General features: G+C 45.3%; 1 protein-coding gene and 1 pseudogene across 1 annotated transcript; one reads left to right on the top strand and one right to left on the bottom strand.

The window, feature by feature from the left end:
- Positions 1–273: 273 nt before the first annotated feature.
- LOC104982328 (pregnancy-associated glycoprotein 2-like) lies at positions 274–8404 on the bottom strand. The gene is made up of 9 exons (XM_010831679.1): positions 8315–8404; positions 6626–6743; positions 6416–6530; positions 5020–5223; positions 4504–4521; positions 3984–4082; positions 2119–2263; positions 1933–2031; positions 274–426 (listed from the first exon to the last, which is right to left on the bottom strand). Exons 1-9 carry the CDS (start codon positions 8402–8404, stop codon positions 274–276), a joined length of 1041 nt encoding a protein of 346 aa, XP_010829981.1.
- Positions 8405–13057: 4653 nt separating this feature from the next.
- On the top strand, positions 13058–13970 carry LOC104982319 (annotated as a pseudogene).
- The last annotated feature ends 1440 nt before the right edge of the window (positions 13971–15410 follow it).

The raw sequence follows: 15410 nt of genomic DNA, 5'->3' as shown, positions 1-15410 counted from the left end.
AGCCCCCCTTTCCTTGAAACCAGTTGGACTTGGTCTCCTCTCACTTGTGGTTCAGACTTGGTTCCTGCTCCTTCCTAATCATTATACCCTCCCGGACCCAAACAGAGATACCCATCTGTTTTAGCACCATTAAGAGTGAAGCTGTTTATTCTTTACCGAGAATAGGGCCTTGCAGATCATCAGACACAGTTCCTCAGCATCCCTGGGTGGGATGGCCCTACCTGGGTGTGTGTGTTTGGAGTGGGCCTGAGTGATTCCTATAGCAGTGCAGATTTATGCTGCGGGAGCCAGGCCAATCCTGTTTTTACTCTGATCGAAAACTGAGAAATATGCTCTCAGGAAGACGTCACCCAGGATCCAGGTCTCCAAGGGGACCATGTTCTCTGTGCCCCCTTGAAAACTGCTAAAGCAGAGGCTCTTTGAAATCTGGGGGAGACAGAAATACATACCGGTCAGCCTAAGCCCTTACCTGCCATCCCCCTCAATATCCAGAGCAGACAGCTTTTCCATTTTTTCCCTCCTGTGGGAAGAATCAAGTGGCTCTCACAGTAGCTGCAGAAGTGGGGGTACAGGAACAAGAAGGGCCAAAATATGTGGTTGTCATGAGGAGGAGAGGAGGAGAGGATTGGGAGTTTGGCATTATCAGATTCAAACAAATATAGAGAGGATGGTTAAGCAACAAAGCCCTACTGTATAGCACAGGGACTGTATTCAGTATCCCGTGATACACTGTAATGGAAAAGAACATGAAAAGGAATATGTATATGTTTGTACATACATAAAACTGAGTGCCTTTGATGTTCTGCAGAAATTAACACAACGTTGTAAAGCAGCTATACTTCAAAATACTTTTTAAAAAAAGAACAAGAATGTCCCATAATTCCCCTCACACTCTTCTGTTTCTTTCCTTCCAACTCCTGCTTGCTCTATGCTCTGTAGAAAATGCCTATTCTTCTCATCCTTCCCCACAACCCGTTCTTTTTCTAAAAGATTTTGATTTTGTATCACAGTGTAGCCAGTTAACAGTATTGTGACACTTTCAGGTGGACAGCAAAGGGACTCAGCCATACATCTACATGAATCCATTCTCCCCCAGGCTCCCCTCCCATCCAGGCTATTACATAACATCAAGCACAGTTCCATGTTCAACACAGTAGGTAATTGTTGGTTATCCACTTTAAATAGCAGTGCCCACAATCTGCCCTTTATATTGTACTTAGGCTGACTGGGAAGCCTCCTTGGACCCATACTCATCCTCTTTGGCCACTCCAGACTGGGTTGAGTGATTTCCCCTGGTGCAACCCTGGTCTGTAGCCCTCATCATCCCTAATCTGCCTCCAGATCCCTTTTGCACCAACCATTCCATGCAATGGATTGCATGGAATTCGGTGTAGATATCCCTCAACCCAAGCAGGCTTCTTCACTCCTCCATGAGGCTGGGGATTTAGAATTACTGAAATTCCCTCTCTTCCTCAATGCCTTTTTTGAGCCCATCAGCCTCTTTTGAGAAGGGAAGGGAGACTGTCAATCACTAGGGTGGGCCAGCACACAGGGACCATCCCCAGTCACTCCCCATTGTCCCCTGTCTATTTCAAGGGTTGCTAGAGCTGACTTTCTGTGTTCATCCATCTGAGGGCTTCAGTTGAACTGAAGCTCTTTGAGGTCTGAGGACCTTAGAGTTCCCCTCCCCCTTTGCCTCGACACTGCTGGAACGGGCTTGTGTCTCTCTATTTATTTCAGGATGATGGATCTACCAGACTGCCCTTTACTCTCAAGTGGTTGAATTTGTGGGAGGCACTGGCCCAGCCACAGAGCTCAGCAGCGTCTTCAATGGTGTGGCTTGACCTGCAGGGGGCGCCCTCCTCCCAGCAGCAGCCCAAGGTTTCCAGCAATTGCCAGATTTGGGAACCAGCCCCAGGGATGAACCCTCACCTTATGGATGTAGTATTTAGGGGACACTGGGAAGTCAGTGCAATGGATGGTGAAGATAACAGGAGGCAGGTTCGTGGCATCATTACATGACATCATTTGCTATAAGAAAAAGAGGGAGAGTGGTTGGCCCAGGTGATCCTTGGTGTTTGGGGAGCCCAAGAACGACCCTGTGGCATGACCCTTCACCTCGCTATCCCTGATGGGACTGGGGTTGATGTGCCCCTGAATGCTGCTGACCAGATCAGTTGGGCCAATCAGCAATGAGCTCCAAGTATCCACAATGGCCTGACAACCGTGGTAACAAGCAATAATCTTTCCATTCATGGAGACACTGAGAGACAGAAGGACAAAGCAGGCACCAGGGTCACTCCGAAATCTCTTCAACAACTGCCCCCTGCCTGACTGTCTCCTGAAGAGACATTCAGTTCTTGCCCTGACTCTGTTTACCTTTATTCTGGTCACATCACCTTTTGGACTTCCTTTCTTGAATAAACTGGCTGTTTCATGTCTCAGGACCTGTGCTGGTGCCCTTTCTAGAAGACCCTCATCCCCTTTCTATAGTTAATTTCTCCTTATCTTCCAGGTCCCAGCCTAACTGTCACTTTTTCAGGAAAGTCTTCACCCCAGACTAGATCGAGCACCTGTCTTGCTCACTCTCTGTAGGCCTTTCCTCATGTCTGCTGCTGCTGCTAAGTCGCTTCAGTCATGTCCGACTCTGTGTGACCCCATAGACGGCAGCCCACCAGGCTCCACCGTCTCTGGGATTCTCCAGGCAAGAACACCGGAGTGGGTTGCCATTTCCTTCTCCAATGCATGAAAGTGAAAAGTGAAAGTGAAGTCTCTCAGTCGTGTCCGACTCTTAGCGAGCCTACCAGGGTCCTCCGTCCATGGGAGTTTCCAGGCAAGAGCACTGGAGTCGGGTGCCAGGGCCTTTTCCTCATGTCTAGTATGTACCAAAGTGGTAATTCACTACTGGACTACCGTGTGAGTCATTTCATCTACGTCTCCGTCACTAGAGGTGAAGGCGAGTTGTATCCTTAGAGCCTTCCTCAAGTGCCCAGCACACAATGGATGCATGAGGTATGTTTGTTGAATGAAGAACATCCAGAGACCTGTATCTGGTGTCTCACCAATGATGGGTCGGCCCATACAGTGAAGATGGAGGTTCCTCGGGGCAGTAGGTGTTCTGAGTGGTGGCGGGGGAGACGCAGGCTGCCCTGGGAGTGCTTGTCTCCCAGCACCACCCCCTCACCCGGCTCAGACACTGAGGCCCCTGCCAGGGGAGTGTGAGCAGACCCAGGGGCCTCCAAAGGACAGGAAAGCTTTGGCCTGAGGGTATCATGCAGAATCTCATCTATTATTGCCCCTTGTTCTCAGACCACTCCTGGATCCCAGCTTCCTGACTCAGTCACAGCTGCTGCCCTACTGTGTGCTCAGTTTGGGTGGTTGGTAGCATTGTTTAGGTGGGTTGTCTCTTTTTTATGTATTGTTTTAGGTCTCAAGACTGCAGCCAACCTCTCTCCACTGCTGGATGGCTTCTCCCTGAGTAGATCAGTTTTCCCAGACTTTCAGGACTTTCTCAGTTTTTCAACTGGCAATTCTGTGTACTGAGAACACTCTAGGTCCTGGGTGGCCCTGGTCAGTAGGTCATCTTAACACAACCCTGTCCAGACTTGTGAAATTCCCCCTGATCCTCTTTTCACCACACTGTAGGGTCTTCTAACCATGCTCCCCACCTCACAGCACAGGAATGCAGCCCTCCCCCAGCTGCACAGACCTCTCTGGATCCTTTCAGGACCCTGGTCAGAGGCTTGGACAGGAGGCCTGAGGCAATTATGAACCCATGGGTGATGTGTGTGTCTATATTTGTGTGTCTGTGTTTGTGCATATCTGTGTGCTGTGCGTGTCTGTATCTGTGCCTATGAGTGTGTTTATATGTGTCTCATATGTGTTTTTATGTATGTTTGTGGGTGGAGCCAGTGTCTGTGTGTGTCTGTCTGTGTGCATGTGTGGAAATGTCATTGGGGTGACCCTTAGAGGGAGAGGCTCACCGATTCATCATTATCTGCCAGTAGCGTGGTTGAATCACTGGTATCCACTTGAGATCTCTGTGGAAGTAGGAATTGTCGACTCCACCAAACATCACCATGCTGGTGATATCCAGCTGGCCAAATAGAGAAGGATGAGGGGCTTGTTGGAAGAGAGTAACACCAGGCACTGTCTGCAGGCTGTGCTTCTTCACCCATCAGAGGCGCTACTACAGTAGTTTTTATTTTACATATGCAGAAATTGAGGCTTAGATGGACTGAGTACCTGACCAAGGTTGGTCCCCATATACTGAGTGCCAAAGAAGTTCAAAGTTGGGCAGCCTAACCTGGTTCAACCACCCAATCTTATGCGGAAGGCCAGGTCCTCTCCAGCCACCCGAGTGCTTAGAGATACCCTCAGAGGTCTCCATGCTGGTGTGGTCTGGCTTTCTCTTTGTTTAATCTATAATTATTCTGGAAAGCCAAGGCCCGAGGGAGCTAAGGGCATGGTTTCAATTTAACTTCACTTGCCTGTGACCAGTGCTGTCCATGGGGCTTACAGCTGAGCAGACCTCCAACTCTAATATCCCTGTCTTAAAATTCCTAATATGTTTTGAATAAGGTGTTCCACATTTTCATTTTGGACTGGCTCTTGCAAACTCTGTAGCTGGTCCTGGGCTCCTGGTGAGATGTTACTGAGGAAGGAAACATTCTCTCCATACCACTCCTTCCTTCCATATCAAATTTATCAACAAATCCTGTTGCCTTTTCCTCCAATATCCAATATCCTGACACCTTCTATTGCTCTCTCTCTTATCTGTACCCACGCCCCACCCCCCATCCTGGGCAAAATTACTGTCCTTGAGCCCAACAGCACGGTTGTGTTTCAGTGAAACTTTATTGACAAAACCCAGTGGTGAGGCCAGATGTGATCCTGGGGCCATAGTTCTCCTAGGCTAGACTATCTCTCAGAAATATTCTGGATCTGGTGGTCTATAATTTTTCATGCAACTGTAAGCACAGCTAATTTAGAGAGAAGACTTGTCCAGCTCAGACTTACCTGCTCAAGTAGAAGGCAAAGACAGGCTGAGAAATGACTCTTTGGTTATTCAGGTTGTCGAAGACAGGGCTGGTCCCATCGGTGGGAAAGCTGGGGTAGGCCAAGCCCAGGATGCCATCATAAGGCCCATATTCCATGGCCTCCCTGGACAGATTCGTGCTCAGGCCAAATGCTTGCCACGGGACAAAAAGTTCCCCGATCCGTGGGAAGAGAGAGTTCCCACATAAAGGTCTGGGAAGTGGGATTGGGCTGGAGCACAGATCATTAGCATGTCAGAGAAAAACAAGCCTGGCTGTACCCTGGCTGGACGTAAGATGGTTAGACAAAGCTGGCACAGGAATTCAGGTTCCATTTGTGTGATGCTGTATATTTTAACAACATCTGCTTCTCCTGAAAACACCATCTGAGTGAGTCAAATTGACCTCAGCCTTCTGTACAGGTGGGGCAACCAAAACTTGGAACAGGAACAAATGGTTCCTGCCTGAGCATGCAATGAATAGAGAGCAGGCTAGTCTTCTCTTTGGCATCACTATGATGTGATAACAGAAATGGACTGAATTCCTTGCAATGCATCGTGGATTCTGTATCTCTCCAGGAAGACGAAATCCTATTATACAATGTCACTGGCAGGGTTCTTATGAAAATTTGGCATGGGAAAGAGGCTTTTGCTGATGTGTATACCTGTGTGTGAGTGTATGTATGAGAGGAAGAGAGACAGAGAGACACAGGTAGAGTATACTAGGCACTTATGGGGAGGCAAGCCATAGTTTTTATTAGTCTCAAAGGTCCCCTGGAGTGAGATCCCATTTATCAGGCCCCTTCCACATCTGTGAGCCCTGCTTTACTTGCCTGGATACCTGAAGCCCTGTGCTGTCCAGGGGACCCAGATCAGTTTTATGCTCTCTCCCAAACCCACACCTACTTGAGTCCTGAAGGACAGCCAAGCTCCTTGAAAAATGTGTGACCTGGGCAAGGCCCTGACTCGCTGCACCTCATGTCCCTTATCCTTATCATGGAGCTAATAATAATACCTCCTTCCTGGGGTTGTTTCAGGATCAAACAAGTTATTACCATAACTGTACCCTGTAGAGTCTGAGAATATAAAAGTGGGTGCTTTATTGTCCCCTCCTTCTGCTCCAGCAAAATGAGCTCTGGGCTGCTCATGGGTAAAGGAGCTACAAATCCACATGTCAAGCCACTCTCTGGGTTAGTTGTTCTGGGAGTTTGTGTGTCAGCAGGGGAGCTGCCTCCTCAGGGACAAGGCCCTGCTGGGCAGGTGGCCACTAGGGGATTTAGGGATGGACAGTCTCTGCCAGCTAGTCCTGTATCTGTTTTGCAGGTAGCAGTTGCTCCCAGGGCCAGCCCTTACTGAGCCCCTGGTTCCCACATTACCCAAACAATGTCAGAGCCAAGATATCCACTCATTCTCCCAGAGCCAAAGCTGAGGTTGATTGTCCTCCTCATGTCCTGGAAGGTGCTGGATTGACTAGGGTTGAATTTGCTATTCGTAGCTGCCAACACAAGAGATACGTATCTGTCAGGTTCCAAGGATAGAAAAGGGGGTGGGAAGGGGAGGACAAGATGGGTCGGGGGAGCAGGTACTCACAGCAGCTGGAACTTGGGCAGTAGACAGAGAGCACCCACAAGTCAGATGAGTTGGTGTCAAAGATGACCTGGAACTGTTGAGGGGGTGTTCCAGTGGTGATGTTGCTGATGTAGGCCATCTACAGGGGCCGGGGAGGGGAGGTTAGTGCAGGCCAGTCTTCTTGATCACCCTTGATTCCCAGAGTACTGCTTCCCTCTGGGCAACCCAGGTCTCCAGAAATCATTTTCCAACCGTTCCTCCTCACAGCCTCTGCTCAGACTAGTCACTTCATTTGAGAAGCTCTCCAATTTCTTCTTCAAGCCCCAGACTGTGGGCCTCCTAAGTCACCCCAGGCCACTCCCTCTAAACTTCTGTCAGCAATGCGCAGGTTGCCCTTTCACTTGACACGTATTCAATCTTTGTCTCTCTCTCAGCCTGGCCTGTGCATTCTCAAAGAAGAGATAAGACTCTTAAAAAAAAAACAATAACAGAAACAATAACTATAGTCTTGGACTTTTATGGCCTCACATGTCTTTGGGACTCAGTAACTTTTTTCTGGTATCATTCCTGGATTTGCAGAGGGTGACCTTTCTCTGCCTGAGGATTCACACTAGTTTGCAGTTGGCTATCTTTTGATTAGTCATGGTTCACTCTTCATCTTAACTCAGTAGCTCACTTCGTTCAGAAAGAACAATCTCCCTCAATCTAATGTCTTTGGCACAGAAATGGATGTTTACCTGCCACCTGGTCATTGCTGGGTCCAGTCACCACAGACCAAGAGTTGAGGATGAGAATGCCTTTTCCTCTTGGAATGGGGTCCTGTTCCCCACTGTTTCTGCCTCCTGCAGGAGCCCCAGCCCCAACATCCCACCTGGCACCTCCAGATGAGCCCCAGTGCTAGGCCAGAGCACCAGGGGGCGCTGTGGAGCACCATCCTCCCAACACTCATGTTCAAGATGTTCCTCAGGGGATGAGATGAGAAACTCTGGTAAAGACCAGAATTGTCGGACAGACTGTAAGCTTTTGCCTGCAGGAAATTTTTTGTCAGGATTTTTACCCTGAAGATTTCTTGCAGGGCCTGCTTCTTCTTTATAGGGATTCTTTTATTGAGCACGGGGAAAAGGAAACAAAGAAGGGTTAGCAATCAGCTGTCTGTATTATAGTATGACTGTCATACCTGGCATTGTAATGGCACTGTGTATTTTCCAAGCATTCTTATGAGTGTCATCTTTTATCAGGGTGCCATGCAAAGACATGTCAAAAACCTAGGTCTGCATACAGGTTCTGTTGTGTAATCTTGGGTAAACCAGATGACCATTTGGCGCCTACGCAGATGAAGACATAAATACATACACCCAAAATAGGAGGGAGAGCAGAGACAAGCCCCCGAGGCAAATTCAGGAGAAATGGGTTTCCACAGCACCACACCTAGAGTTGCACAGGCTGTGCAGTGAACAATTGCAGGGAGTGCTGTTCTTGCATGGGTCCTAATGTGACTGGCACCCCCAGAGCTGTGCAACCCTGCAGGCCTACCTCAAGATGCTTTTGCTCCTCAGTGCCCATGACAAGGTTCTCATCAATAGGTAAGAGTTGATCTTTGGACTGCTAGAGAATTGCTTTCTCTTCTAACCCTGATGGGTATAAGGATAAGAGGACAACAAGAGAAATCCCAGAAAGAGAGATGATGCCACTAACTGTCCCCATACTTACTTGACTAGGCACTCCATGAGGGCCACCAGCCCAAGCAGCACAAGCCACTTCATGCTTCATGAAGTGAAGGACCTTCACAAGGTCCTTCATGCTCCAAGGACCCAGGGAAGATTAAGTTCTGAGCTTGCAGTGGTGAACACAAGCTCCTAATTATATATGCTCTGATTTGCCCCTTTAGGCCACTAATGGCTCTGATAAGGTCATGTGTGCGTGCTCAGTCATTTCGACTCTTTGCAACCCCATGGACTCTTCAGGCTCCTGTGTCCACAGAATTTTCCAGCCAAGAATGCTGGAGTGGGTTGCCATTTCATCCTCCAGGGGATATTCCCGACCCAGGGATCAAACTTGGATCTCCTACATTGCAGGCAGATTATTTACCACTTCACCACAGGAATTCCCATAAAATGTTTACCTCTGTAAGTCTCTGCACATAGGATTTGGAAAATTCTCAGATTACAGAAATTTCTACTGTAATCTCTTCCTTGAGGCTTGGCTGAAAAATTAAGCTAAACTAATAATGGGGAGACTCTTGCCAACTTGGAGACAAAACGCTGCTAAGAATGTGATAAACAGAAATGCTGGGTGCCATGCTATACATTCGCGATCTCATGTGGTTGTCCTAGAAATGACATGAGATGTGCATGGCTGTGCTCAGTTGGGGAGGAGATTGCTAAGAGGAAAAGAGATCAAACAGAAAAGTGAAGACTTTAGGAGCAGCCCAGTGACATATGAGTGGCTTTGGGTAGTGGGACATTGGCACAGATCAGGGGCACCTTTGCTGCCAGTCTGTATCAAAGATCTCGGCTGGAGCAGTATTGCAATCACATGGTTTTAGTATCGGAAGAAAGGTGATACAGGCATCCACAAGATACTTCATATCACCCACCAAACATATAAGGAGAGCCCTGTGTGCTGGAGTCTGGGTAGGATGCTGGAAAGTCAAAGTCCAGTAACACACAGGTGGTCCGTATCTTCAGAGGCTAGCAGTCTAGGTCAGTTCTCACAGATTTGTGGCCCAGGAGGCAAGAGAAATGAATGGAAGGGCTGGGTAGATATTCTGGACACTGGGCAGCACAGGTCCTACCACTGGGGGAAGCCTTGCCTCTGCTCCAACCAGGGACTGCCACAGAGGAAAGCAGGCTGGTTGGCCGAGTTTCCAAGAGAAGTCAGAGGTCTGTAAATCTATGTGTAATCTCCTGATTTTTGAATGTTAGCAACTAAACTTTTTTTTGTCCAGAAAATATAGTGTGAACCGATTCTCCAACAAATGTGCATACATTGTTCGTTTGAAGGGATTCAAAGGCTGGAGGGATTCGGCCTTCAGACTGTGCAGATTTTTATTTCTCGCCTAGAGGTATGAGTACAGAGGGGACAGAGGGGGGATCCAATTCAAGTTGGTTGACTGAGTAAGAGACTGAATACATATTAACTATGTCAATTTTCCTTCCATTTGTGAAGAAAGATCAGCAGTGTCATATAAACCAGTGAATTTAATAATATCCATTTGCTAAGGACAAATGGATAGAATTCTGATTTAATTCCCTAATAAAATTCATGCCTTGAAACATTTTAACTGCTAAACCAAACATAGAAAGAGATAATTTTGAAGTGTTTTTATCCATCAAAGAGGACCAAACAAACAAACAAATCATGCAGAGCTCCTGCTCAGCCTGTGATGAACAGGGCTGCCTGTTAAACTGTTGTTTCAGCCAAAGTAAAGACAATGGTGCCTCATGGCTCCTCCCAGGACTCCCAGAGCCTGGGTGTTCCTGCGTGAGGTCTATCGAGGTCTGACTCTGACCCTTGGGTAGAACATCGAGAGGCTCCCCGGTTACCAGGTGTGTATAGATAGGGTGCTATGTCTTAACCCATATTTTTGTACATTGTTTACATTCATTATTGGTTGTTCAATCTCCACAGAGTGGATTTGACAGCATCTAACAAATGCCACACACATATGCCCTTCACTCAACAATTCTACTTCTAGGGATCTGTTCCAAAGATACACTGGCAAAAGTAGAAATCACCATGTGCACAAGCTGTTCACTACAACAACTGTTTTTACTTATTTATTTATTTTAGTTGGAGGCTAATTACTTTACAATATTGTAGTGGTTTTTGCCATACATTGATATGAATCAGCCATGGGTTTACAGGTGTTCCTCATCCTGAACCATTTGTAAATGCAAAAGATCACAAACATACCTGAAGTGACCACTTGTGGGGGACTGTGGAATAAGGCACAGGGCGTCCCAACACCTGGGGAGGATGCGGGTGGAGGGAGGAGTGGGATGGGTGATTTCTTCAGGGTACCTTGTTCAGTTTTTTAAAAAAAGCAGACTGAAAAAGTGCTTATAATTTGTTACTTTTACATACACGTATGTCTATTTTCAATAATAAAGAGGGCAAGAATAAGTCAAAAAGTACTAAAAATATAATTTATGGATAAGGGGCAGAGAAGGAAGTGATTTTTATTATTTTATAGTTTGAATTTGCAACAATATATATGTTACAGGATCAAAAAATAGATAAACACATCTGTAGAAGCTGAGAACATACTAAGACTAAGGAGCCTAATTGTATCAAGTTGATGACATAACTGCCCAGAACAAAACATTACCTAAGTAAGTGGCTTTAAAATGTAGAATTTTGACTTTGTAGGCACCCCACTCCAGTACTCTTGCCTGGAAAATCCCATGGATGGAGGAGCCTGGTAGGCTGCAGTCCATGGGGTCACTAAGAGTTGGACATGACTGAGCGACTTCACTTTCACTTTTCACTTTCATGCATTGGAGAAGGAAATGGCAACCCACTCCAATGTTCTTGCCTGGAGAATCCCAGGGACGGGGGAGCCTGGTGGGCTGCTGTCTATGGGGTCGCACAGAGTCAGATACAACTGAAGCAACTTAGCAGCAGCAGCATTCAGAGTGGAATGTTTTCTAAGGACAAAGAGAAACAAAAACATGCCCCCACAGCCAAAATAAAACCAAAAACAAAAAAGCAAAGAAATTTGAAACTGTATCCAACACCTTATTGTTGGTGATATTGCTTCTGCTATTGTGAAAGTATCGCATGTGTGTTATAGGTTAAAGCAAGCAAGTAATTAAAGCTAATATTATTCTAAAGTAAGACAATCAGTGGATAGAGGAAAGAGGTTCAAGTATAAAACAAAAAAGCTTAAGTAAAACCTTGCAGTCTTAAAACTTGAAAGCTTAAGTTTGTAACATTTAATTATTTTCTTTTTTAAGAATTGTGTACTTCATCACTCTGATGGTTAAAAAACCTACTAGCGATGGCAGCTTGCTTATAGTGATTATCCTGAGGTCTAACTTGTGACCTCTAAGTACCATTTTCCACCAGAGGATCTACGGATTCTTGAGGAGATGGCTAATTTCAGGACTGGGTCAAGAATTGTACAAGATAAGCCTGGAAATCTTGAAGGGCCAGAAAGTTGAGCCTTCAAAGACCAGCGAGGGCTGGACAAAAAGTTTAGTAATCCATATAAAGAGGCTAAAACTGGGACAATTTTAACATCAGATCAAACCAGCTGAAATAAATTAAATATATAAAAAGCTAGGAGATCCAAATGCTAATAGATAACATCTAATTTGTCACAGTGACACTTTGCTAGGGCACCAACTCACCAACATGGGCACTGAGAAAGGGAAGTAATCATCAACATTTATGCTATTTTTGTTTATATGAAGCATATTTCATGTAACTACAAACAGTTAAAAGAATGATCTTTAATTGAAGAATTTTAGGAATTAAATTCAGAAGGAGTGGTAGAAACATAAATCCTCTGTTTTGCAATATCCTGATGAATCAATGGATCTAGGCAAAGGTCATCAATGGATGCTAAAACCATAAGATGAAAGGCTGAAGTGTTTTACAATGAATGCATGAGGTTGGCAGCATCAGGACCTGCTGCATCTCAGCATCTGTCATAGGAGTGGGGGAAATTATGAGCCTCTTGAAGTGGTGGCATAAGAAATATATGGAAATATGTATAAAATATTCCAATGAAACTTGTTGAACTCAAGTCTAGATCTAACTCCCAGTTTTCAGGGAATTACATAGATAAAGGGACAGAGAAGCCATCCTCTAAACTAGCGGTCCCCAGCTTTTTCGACACTAGAGACTGGTTTTCTGGAAGACAATTTTTCTACAGGTGGTGGTGGAGGGGAGTGGTTTCTGGATGATTCAAGGGTATTGCATTTGTTGTGTACTTTATTTCTATTATTACATTGTGATACATAATGAAATAATTATACAACTCATCTTAATGAAGAGTCAGTGGGAGCCCTGAGCTTGTTTTCCTGGAACAAGAGTGTCCCATCTGGGGGACGGGAGAGTGATGGGGAGCAGCTGTAAATACAGATGAAGTCTCACTCCTGCCGTGCAGCCGGGGTCTCAATAGGTCAAAGACCCTACTGGCCCTTGGTAGTGGTGTTGCAGTCCCCTGCTTTAAACCCAATACTTGTAAAATTCTATAAGACAACTCCACCTCCTCCCACCTTTTAAACAAATAAGTGGCATAGAAAGGAAGGGGGAGATTACAGAGAGCAGAGTGTCAGGCCTAGAGTGAGTGGAGGGGGGCAGCGGCCAGTGGCTGAGCACAGAGGGATGAGCCAGAGGGCCAGCGCTAGTGCCGAGCAACCACCAGTTCAGGCACAAGTTCATCGGGAACCAGCTACCAGCGGGAGGAGCAAGGAGCGGTAGCCGGTTCAGGCAGCTGACATCATGGACGAGAAGGTATTCACCAAGGAGCTGGACAAGTGGATGGAGCAGCTGTCCGCATCCCAGGTCAAGAGCCTCTGCAAGAAGGCTAAAGAAATGCTGACAAAAAAAATCCAATGTACAAGAAGTTTGATGTCCAGTAACCATCTGCGGAGATGTGAATGGGCAATTTCATGATCTCATGGAACTGTTTAGAATTGGTGGTAAATCTCCTGATACAAATTACTTGTTTATGGGCGATTATGCTGACAGAGGGTATTATTCAGTGGAAACAGTTACTCTGCTTGTAGCTCTTGTGATTCCTTATCAGTGAACATATCACCATTCTTCAAGGAAACCATGAGAGAAGGAGACAGATTACATAAGTATGTGGTTTCTGTGATGAATATTTCAGGAAATATGCAAACGCATGTCTGGAAATATTTTACAGATCTTTTTGACCATCTTCCTCTCACTGCCTCAGTGGCTGGGCAGATATTCTGTCTACATGGTGGCCTCTCACCATCCATAGATACACTGGATCACATCAGAGCTCTTGATCACTTACGAGAAGTTCCCCGCGAGGGTCCAACGTATCACTTGCTGTGGTCAGATCCAGAGGGACCATGGAGATTGGGGTATATCTCCTCAAGGAGCTGACTACACCTTTGGGCAGGATGTTTCTGAGACATTTAATCATGCCAATGGCCTCCTGTTGGTGTGTAGAGCTCATTGGCTGGTGATGGAGGGATATAACTGGTGTTTTGCCTGAAATGCAGTAACGATTTTCAGTGCTCCAAAATATTGTTATTGTTGTGGTAACCAAGCTGCAATCTTGGAACTTGATGATACTCTAAAATACTCTTTCTTGCAGATTGACCCAGCCGCTCACAGAGGCAAGCCACATGTTGCTTATTGCCCTGTAATGAAATTTTAAACTTGTGCAGCCATGAGCCATATATCGATCTAATGGATATAGGAAGAGTGATAGTAACTCCACAAGTGTCAGAGGATAGTTCACATTCAAGAAAACTTGTTTTCACAGGGACCAAAAAGATGTGCCATATAAAAATACAAAACCTCTTGTCTTCAACAGCCGTGACCACTTTAGAGTGAACCAGTTCATCGCGTGCTGAAGCGACATTGTTGGTCAAGAAACTCGTTTCTGGTGTAGCGCTATTTGTAGTTACTTTGCTTTCTCTGAGAGACTGCAGATAAAAAGAGGTAAACCTTAACGCTTCATGAACACAGTTTAACTTCCCTTTAGCTATAGCTTTACTCAGCATGACTGTAGAAAAGAATAGTAGCAAACAATCACTGGAGCCTAATGAACATTTTAAAAAATAAGTAACAAGGCCTCCCCTCTACTTGTGACTTTTGAAACTGTTCTGCTTATTTTCAGGGATAGCATTTAACTTAATATTGTAAAGTAATTAGCCTCCGATTAAATAAGTTTAAGTTAAAAAAAAAATTGTATGATTTGTCTGCCCTTGGCTTATTTTCTCTTTTCAAATCTCAGCCTCATGTTGTTCTTTGTTACTGTCAGAACCTGTTGATTTGCAGTGTTTTCCATGATCATCTTGTAGACCAAGAACTGAAAAAGTAAAATTTGAATTGTATCAATGGGCAAGACTGGTGCTGTTTATTTTATTTTTAAAAAATTTATTTATTTTAATTGGAGGCTAATTACTTTACGATATTGTATTGGTTTTGCCATACATCAACATGAATCCACCACGGGTGTACACGTGTTCCCCATCCTGAACCCCCCTCCCACGTCCTTCCCCATACCACCCCTCTGGGTCATCCCAGTGTTCTAGTCCCAAACATCCTGTATCATGCATCGAACCTGGACTGGTGATTCGTTTCTTATATGATATTATACATGTTTCAATGCCATTCTCCCAAATCATCCCACCCTTTCCCTCTCCCACAGAGTCCAAAAGACTGTTCTATATATCTGTGTCTCTTTTGCTATCTTACATACAGGGTTATCGTTACCATCTTTATAAATTCCATATATATGCGTTAGTATATTGTATTGGTGTTTTTCTTTCTGGCTTACTTCACTCCATATAACAGGCTCCAGTTTCATCCACCTCATTAGAACTGATTCAAATGTATTCTTTTTAATGGCTGAGTAATACTCCATTGTGTATATGTACCACAGCTTTCTTATCCATTCATCTGCTGATGGACATCTAGGTTGCTTCCATGTCCTGGCTATTATAAACAGTGCTGCAATGAACACTGGGGTACATGTGTCTCTTGCGAGACAGCAAAAGAGACACAGATGTATAGAACAGTCTTTTGGACTCTGTTGGAGAGGGAGAGGGTGGGATGATTTGGGAGAATGGCATTGAAACATGTATAATCT

The sequence above is a fragment of the Bison bison genome, unplaced genomic scaffold, assembly GCF_000754665.1.
Source record: "Bison bison bison isolate TAMUID 2011002044 unplaced genomic scaffold, Bison_UMD1.0 scf7180017860064, whole genome shotgun sequence".
NCBI classification, from domain to species: Eukaryota; Metazoa; Chordata; class Mammalia; order Artiodactyla; family Bovidae; genus Bison; species Bison bison.
Note: the sequence above shows the minus strand (reverse complement) of the source record. Positions and strands in the feature narration are given on the sequence as shown.